Source organism: Peromyscus californicus, unplaced genomic scaffold (assembly GCF_007827085.1).
Source record: "Peromyscus californicus insignis strain IS unplaced genomic scaffold, ASM782708v3 Scaffold_3__1_contigs__length_106647218, whole genome shotgun sequence".
Classification (NCBI taxonomy): domain Eukaryota; kingdom Metazoa; phylum Chordata; class Mammalia; order Rodentia; family Cricetidae; genus Peromyscus; species Peromyscus californicus.
The window spans coordinates 22,700,828-22,709,063 of NW_026294551.1; the positions used below are offsets into that span (position 1 = coordinate 22,700,828).

At 53.8% G+C, this 8,236-nt stretch overlaps 1 protein-coding gene across 1 annotated transcript; it reads left to right on the forward strand.

Moving 5' to 3' along the window:
• Positions 1 to 1,261: 1,261 nt before the first annotated feature.
• On the forward strand, positions 1,262 to 5,831 carry Krt19 (keratin 19). Its single transcript, XM_052756675.1, is given in 8 exon segments — positions 1,262 to 1,418; positions 1,420 to 1,767; positions 4,275 to 4,357; positions 4,573 to 4,729; positions 5,022 to 5,183; positions 5,295 to 5,348; positions 5,350 to 5,421; positions 5,548 to 5,831. Coding segments are annotated over 8 exon segments (1,212 nt in total). The 5' UTR covers positions 1,262 to 1,337; the 3' UTR covers positions 5,803 to 5,831.
• The last annotated feature ends 2,405 nt before the right edge of the window (positions 5,832 to 8,236 follow it).

An 8,236-nucleotide genomic window follows, 5' to 3' on the forward strand; every position in this document is an offset into this window, starting at 1 on the left:
TACCATGGGGACACTACTAAGGACTAGTGAGCTGGAGCGGGCAGGAACTTGGGAAGTGATGCTGTTGAAGTGCCTCCCTCCCCCCAGTATGTATCAGGGAGCCTGGCCCAAGGAAGAGATTCAGAAAGATCTGGAATTCTTGCACTGGGGGCCGGGTGTGGAAAAGGGCTCCTTCCATTCTGGAAACGCTCCACTCCGTGATGCTGATTTTAGTCTGCTCACTCCTTCACCTCTGTTCGAGGTTTCCGAGGTCCACTGCCTTCAGCCTGTACTGTTTTAACACACTCTTAGCACACTTCAGAAGTGCTCAAGGAGGGTAGGTCCCATTCCATTTCTGCCTCTGGGTGGCAGGTGCCAAATGCCTTATGGGCAAGTGATCAGCCTCTGCCAGACTCAGAGTCCTCATCATGGGAATATTAAAGAAACTCAATAGAGGTCTTGTTAAGTGCATCTTGAGACTGGGGGAGGGAGGGGTGGAGATGTCCCGGTGGGGGTGAGTGTTGTTTCTGAGCTGGGTCAACCATGCTGGAGGTCAGGTTTAAGCGCCTACAGTACTGTGGAGAAGCCACTATGGCGGCCTGCTGTTTCCTGCAGCTTGTCACCTAGGGCATTGTGTGGCTGCAGCAGGGTGGGGCAACTTTGTCTCAGACAGTCAAGGAACAGGACTCTGTGTTAGTCGAGAGGGAACTAATGGGGAATTGGGGGAGGTGGTCTCTGCCACTAGGGGGACTCCGAGAGGCTGTTATTTCCAGTGGTGTGTAGAAATCTGGTGTGTGTGTGTGTGTGTGTGTGTGTGTGTGTGTGTGTGTGTGTGTGTGATCACGGGGGGGGGGGGGAGGGATTTATTAACATAATTCCAAAGGTCTCAGAAACCTCCTAGAACAGAGTGGTCACTGAGGTGGGGGTTCGAAGGGGTATGATTCCTGAGGGTGTCAAATTCTTGTAGGTCTTAAAGGGCCAAGGTGATACTGCCATTCCGGAAATCAGTGTTGTCGAAGCCTGTGTAGTGGGGGCTGAAGAGTCAGAATAGGGACGTGCTGTCTTGGCAGTAGCTTTGGAGTGGGCTGGGGTGGGGCAGCTCTAGGGAGGACTGGGGCCTCTGGCTCCTGGGAGGGGAGGGCAGGAGCAGAGTCGCCAGGAATTGACCAATGGGGAGAGCGCCCATGTTTGTCCTCAGGAGCTTGGACATTCCTGATACCCGCCCCTGCAACCTCTCCATCCCCCTCACGCCTGGGGCATAAAAAGCCCCAGGTGAGGAGGGCCTTGCCACTCCTCCTGCGGTCATCTGCTCTCAGGCCCGTGTCCCTTGTCGCTTCGCTCCAGTCTTCCTCCTCACCATGACTTCCTACAGCTATCGCCAGTCCTCAGCCATCTCGTCCTTCGGGGGCCTGGGCGGCGGCTCGGTGCGCTTTGGGTCAGGGGGGTGCTTTCCGTGCCCCCAGCATCCACGGGGGTTCAGGCGGCCGCGGTGTGTCGGTGTCCTCCGCCCGCATCGTGTCCTCGTCCTCCGGGAGCTATGGCGGAGGCTACGGCGGAAGTTTTGGTGGGACTCTGGCTGTGTCCGATGGGCTGCTGGCTGGCAACGAGAAGATCACCATGCAGAACCTCAACGACCGCCTGGCCTCCTACTTGGACAAAGTGCGCGCCCTGGAGCAGGCCAACGGCGAGCTGGAGGTGAAGATCCGCGACTGGTATCAGAAGCAAGGGCCCGGACCCTCCCGCGATTATAGCCACTACTACAAGACCATCGAGGACTTGCGCGACAAGGTGGGCAGCGGCGGGGGCCCGGGAGGTGCACTTGCTGGGGTTGGGCGGCAGGGCGGGGAGGCGGTGGAAACGCAGCCCGCAGGCCGCCAAACCCGTTACAACTTTGTGGGACAGCCCGCAGGGTGGGGCAGAAAGGCTGGGCTGGACCCTGGAACTGGAGTGGAGGCGGGGTGGAAGAAACCGAGCCGGACAGGTAAGTGGGTGGGACCTTCAGAGGTGGTGGGGCCCTGCTTGGAGAGAGAGGGTCAGGAATATCCAAAGGGACAGCAAAGCCACACAGCTGTGGGCTGCCCAGAGAGGGAGACCCCGAGCTGTAGCCTCAGCTGGGGGCTGCAGGGTAAGAGTCCGTGGGACTCTGGGTTTCACCTGAGCCAGCGACCCTCTTGGGGAGTTTTCAGTGTTCTTTTTCTCGGGTAGTGCTTGTCTGGTTGTCTTCACATAGGCCCTCTTCCCACTCCTCTCCAGTCCGGGGGACCACCCAGGCTCACAAGGAGCTATTGGAAGACTGTAAGAGATGGGGGCTGCATAGCAAACCCCTTCTCAAAAAAGAAAAAAATTCTAGTCAGGCGTGGTAGCTCAGGAATGTAATCCAAGCACGAGGAAAGTCGACGCTATAGCAGTGTGGTTCTCAACCTTCCTAATGCTGCGACCCTTTAATACAGTTCCTCACGTTGTGGTGACCCCAACCATAAAATTATTTTTTGTTGCTACTTCATAACTGTAATTTTACTACTGTTATGAGTCGTATTATAAATATCTGTTGTTTTCGGATTGTCTTGGACGATGCTTGGTCTTGACCCACAGGTTGGGAGCTACTGTGCCAGAGGCTGAGGTCATGCCCATGCTCAACTGCCTCGTTAAAGTGAGGCTAGTAGTGTCTGCATGAGTCTCTCTCTACAACCCGCCCCGCAAAAGCCCCAAACAAACAAAAAACCCTAGCATGAAAAAACAAGAGAAAAGAAAAAAAATTATTTTAGCCAATGAGAGGGAGGGAGAGCTGATGACCCCCCTGCTTATGTGGACCTGTCTCCTGGAGTACCAGGTACAGAGAAGGCAAACCTGAAGGTCTGAACCACAGGCCTGTTGGATGGGGTGTGGTCTTCCCTTCTAGGGAAGAGCCGAAATGTACCAGAGACCTGGGAGGCATTTAACAGCTCCCTCCCCACTAGTTCTCCCAACATGTACTCCTCCAGAGCTTTTTCCAGTGCTGTGTGAACCCAGCATGGCGTTGGGCATAGGCGCTAGAGGTGCCAATCAAACAGCGAAGGGAGTGATTTTTTTTTTAGGTTGTTTTTTAAAACTTTCTTTTTTTGTTTATTCTTTTTGAGAGTAGTGCTTTTTAACACGGTAATGGCTAGCTAGAATCCTAGACAGTTTGAACCTTCTTTCTCCTGCCTTATCCCTTTGCCCTCCCACACACCCACAGCAGACATGTCTAGAAGCAATTCTCACTCTGCTGTGAATGGTCTCCTCTGATCTTTATATTCTCCTCTGTTTTCTTCAACCCCCTCCCCCTAATATCTATGTAGCTGTGTGTGGTGGCTGACACCTATATTCCCAGCATTAGGTAGGGAAACTGAGGCAGGAGGATGATGAGGTTAATGCCAGCTGAGCTACATAGTGAGATTCTGTCTGCAAAAGTCAAACCGGAGGAAACCAAACCAAACCAAACCAAAACATGAAACAACAACAGCAACAAAACTATGCCAACGACTCCCCGGGGACAGGCCGCTGAGTGGTCCTGTCCTAGTCTTTTAAACACTGGGCCCAGGTATTTAGACCAGTGGTGAGCTGGATGATTTGAATGGACTCCTCGGACCAGAGAGTCTTCAGACGGGGTAAACTCAGGATATGTAACTCTGTGCAGGGGTGGGTACTGACGTGGGAGTCAGACTGAGTGACTGTGAAGGGTCAGGTGCCCGAGGTGCCTGGCACATTGTAGATGATCAGTGAAAGATATCCCCTCCCCACCCCCCTGGAAGGCAGAATGTGCTTTGAGTGCGGGATATAGACAGGGGGTAAACGATTTTTCTTCTTTTTCTTCCTCTTCTTCTTGATTTGTCCGAGACAGGGTTTCTCTGTGTAGCCCTGGCTGTTCTGGAACTCGCTCTGTAGACCAGGCTGGCCTCGAACTCACAGAGATCCGCCTGCCTCTGCCTCTCGAGTGCTGGGATTAAAGGTGTGCGCCACCACAGCCCGGCAGGATAAGCGATTTTCAATGCTTCTCTGCTTCAGGTTTATAGGCCCCTTTCAGACCACTCAGTTTTGGCCGCACAGTCTTAGACGTGTCCTTCTGGATGTGCCTCTTGCCCTGACTCCTTTCACTCAACCTCTTGTGCAGTGTGTCCCTCTGGGGGCAGTGGACCCATGCCGAAGCCGCCCAGAGAAGGGGCTGGTGGGCAGTATCTAGGGAGTGGGGAATTATTCATTCATTTATCTGGGAAGAGAGTCGATAGGTCACACCCGTTTGCCAAACTGGTGTCAGCTGCTGGCTGCTTCCCTTCCAGATTCTTGGTGCCACCATTGAAAACGCCAGGATTGTCCTACAGATTGACAATGCCCGCCTGGCTGCAGACGACTTCCGAACCAAGTAAGTATCCCTGCTTTGGGGGCTTCAGAAGCCGGGGTAGGGGGTTAGGAGCAACCCCAGGCCGTTAGCGTGATCAATGCGGTGGAGGCCTAGACTCTGCCCTTACCCTGAGCTGTATGGAAGCAAACCCCCCCCACAGACTCCTAAAAACCCCGGGGAAGCTGGCAGAGACACAGAGCCAGCACCAGCCTGACTGTAACTATTTCCTTGGAAAGGTTTGAGACAGAGCAGGCCTTGCGTCAGAGTGTGGAAGGCGACATCAATGGCCTGCGCCGGGTGCTGGATGACCTGACCCTGGGCAGGACTGACCTGGAGATGCAGATTGAGAGCCTGAAGGAGGAGCTGGCCTACCTGAAGAAGAACCATGAGGAGGTAGGTCAAGCTGGGCCTCCTGTCTCCTGTGTCCCAGAACTGAGAGACATTATTATCTTGGGCTCACTGACCACGACCTCATTTCTTACATCATCAGTGTGGCTCCGGCTTGTGACCATACCTTTCACAGTCCCCAACAGGGCATGGTGACCATCACGTCTGCCCTCCAGTGCTGGCTCCTAGATCCGCTCCTCCAAACAAGCCCTCTTTGGCTCAGGGCCTGGGGGAGTGACCTGGTCCAGATCCAGCATGCTTAGGTCTTGACATGCCCACTTCTGTGGTGTCTTTGCAGGAAATTAGTGCCCTGAGGAGCCAGGTGGGTGGCCAGGTCAGCGTGGAGGTGGATTCTGCTCCAGGCATCGACCTAGCCAAGATCCTGAGTGACATGAGAAGTCAATATGAGGTCATGGCTGAGAAGAACCGGAAGGATGCTGAAGCCTGGTTCACCACTCGGGTATGCAGAGGATGATGGTATCTTGTGGGGGTGGCGAGGAGAGAGGCCCTGAGTCCCGCACACAAAGATATGCCTTGTTGCTTATTTTCTCCTTGACTTGTCTTGTTACAGACCGAGGAGCTGAACAGGGAGGTGGCTGGCCACACTGAACAGCTCCAGATGAGCAAAGACGGAAGTCACTGACCTTCGGCGTACCCTCCAGGGTCTTGAGATTGAGCTGCAGTCCCAGCTCAGCATGGTATGTATCTCCACCCCAAGGGCTGCACACTTGTGCCCTTTCAATCTCGAGTGGCTGGGCTGGTGATTGTGCTGGTGTTCAGGAACCTGCCTCTGCTGAGTCATGTCCCCTATCCCTCCCCTTCAGAAAGCCGCGCTGGAAGGCACGCTGGCAGAGACAGAGGCCCGCTATGGAGCCCAGCTGTCACAGATCCAGGGTGTGATCAGCAGCATCGAAGCCCAGCTGAGCGATGTGCGTGCTGACACCGAGCGCCAGAACCAGGAGTATCAGCTGCTCATGGACATCAAGTCGAGGCTGGAGCAGGAGATCGCCACTTACCGCAGCCTGCTGGAGGGACAGGAAGCCCACTACAACAACCTACCCACCCCCAAGGCCATCTGAGCAGATCCTGAGACTCCCCTGGGGAGGGGCGTGACTGGGGTGATACATTTACTCCAGCTCTTCCCTTGACTTGCCAATAAAACTGTCCTCCAGGGGAAGAAGGGTGCTTTGCTTTTTTCAGCCCACGGAGTGATGGGTCATTGTCTTAGCCCCTTGTTTTATTTGAACCACATCTACCCTGTCTCAGGATAGAGAGTGGGGACAAGAGAGCACACTGCTACAGTGATGGCAGTTCCCATTTGTACATTTGTACAGGTCGTTTATCTACCTTATTCTTTACAACAATCTGGTCTCCATGTAAAGAAAGGAGGTAAAGTGGGGCTTAGAGAGGTCCAGTGGTTGGTTGCATATGTAACCGCTGTAATACATGGCAAGAGTGAGGTGTGTGTGTGTGTGTGTGTGTGTGTGTGTGTGTGTGTGTGCATGTGTATGTTGTGTGTGTGTATGTGTGTGTGTGTGTGTATGTGTGTGTGTGTGTGTGTGTGTGTGTGTGTGTGTGTGTGTGTAGGCCAGAGGTTTACATTAGGTATCTTCTGTCATCACCCCCTCGTGTTGAGATTGCAGATGTGCAATGCCACGCCTGGCTATTTTTCTTTTTTATGTTTATTTATTCACTTAGTGTGCCTAGGTGTGTATGCACAAGCACGCCACTGTGTGGGAGTGAAGGTGAGAAGACACCGTTTAGGAGTCCGTTCTCTCCCTCCCACCCACACGTGTTCTAGGGTCCTAACTCAGGTTTGTCAGGCTCGGTGGGCACATGCCTTTACCCACAAAAATCGTCTTGTGGCCCCACACCAGCTTTTCATGAGGGCGCTGGGCATCCGAACCCGGGTCCTCATGCTTGTGCAGCCTCAAAGTGGGCTTTGAAACAGGCGCAGAGTTGCCTTTCTTCCCACTGCACTCCCTTGGATTGAGATGTGTGTATGAACGCAGATTGAACACCGACTATGTGCCATTAACAGAAACAACCCCAGAGGTAGGATGAGCTGCATGTTATACGGCAGGGAATGAGTTCAGAGAAGCCGCACACAGCTATACAACGCAATCAGCTATCCACAGCATCAAAGCCGCTGTGACCCAGGTGGTCTCTTGGAGTTCACACCATTCTCCTAGCCTTGTTCCACGTGACCGACGGCTCAGGACAGGGATCTCCCGAGATGTTTTGTCCTGACACGTTACTGAACACATACTAGGGCTTTGGGGTTTTGATGTGCTGTTTAAAGCAAGGCTGGAGAGGGGTGTCCCTTGCTGATGTATGCCGGTGTGCAGGTACCAACACATTCATTACGCAGCAGCCCTGCCGTAAGCCCCTTAACACCCACCAGCTCCTACCTGGGCCCAGAGCCTGGAATGAGTCTCAGCGGGGACCTAGATCTCCCACATGGCCCCCAACCTGGCTTGTCTGGAGCCTGCCCTGAGCTCACAAAGGAACAAAATTGCAGCTTCCTGGTTCAGCTCTGCCCCTGGGGTAGGTATGGTGACCCTGTCCTTTACAGTTCAGCTGCCAAGAGCTGCGGCCAATTCAAGGTAAACAAGGGACCCCCATAAAACAAGGCCGTGGCTGCTGGCTCTCACGACAGCTGGCAGGGGCCCGTGGGGGAGGGGGACAGGTAAAGGACCCTAGTCTTACTCAGTATCCCATCTGAGGCCTTTTAAGGAAGCACACTGTGCTGTGATTCCTGCTAACCCTGAAGAAGGCGCTATTTCCTTCCTTCCCCCGTGGGTCTCCGTACCTTACTTAGCTTGCTCCAAATCATAAGGCTGATTATAAGAGTGTGGTCCCAGAGCTCCGCTCGCGCCTTTTCTGCCCCACCTCTGTGGCCCTCCTCCTCTACCTTACAACACCTTCAATCTCCTTCCATCACTTAAATTCTCAGGTTTTGGAGCTGGTGGCAGAGGCCAGGCCGCACCCCCAGCCTCAGATTGCCTGGAGATCCTTGTCCCTGCCTATGAAAGCCTCTCTTGTCACAGCAGAAACCCTCCCTCTGCCCCAGGGGCCCCTGGAATGTGACTATGGGGTGGGGTGTGGGCCCACACAGGTGTGGCAGGTGACTGGGTCACCAGCACAGGAGGACACAGGTTGGGGGTGTGGGATGAAGCCTTTCTTTGTGTGTGCGCGGGGGTGGAAAGGCTTTGTCTGTTTCAGCCTCGGATCTGTTTATGGGGAGATCTGGGGTTGACCGTAGAGCTGGGTCTTTCCATCATGACTCTCATCATGGCTACTCCAGTTTATGACACATTTCCCATCAGCCACCTTGCTCTGTCTATGCATCGGTTATGTCTACGTATGGAGTTATTTTCATTTTCCTGACATAGATTAAAGTTTGGAAAGAGACCAAATCATTACCCAGAGCCATATACTTGGGAAAAATGGAAAGGTGGGACCGTGAGATCAGAGGCTGTGTGCTCTATCCCTGGAACATCGCGACCTAGG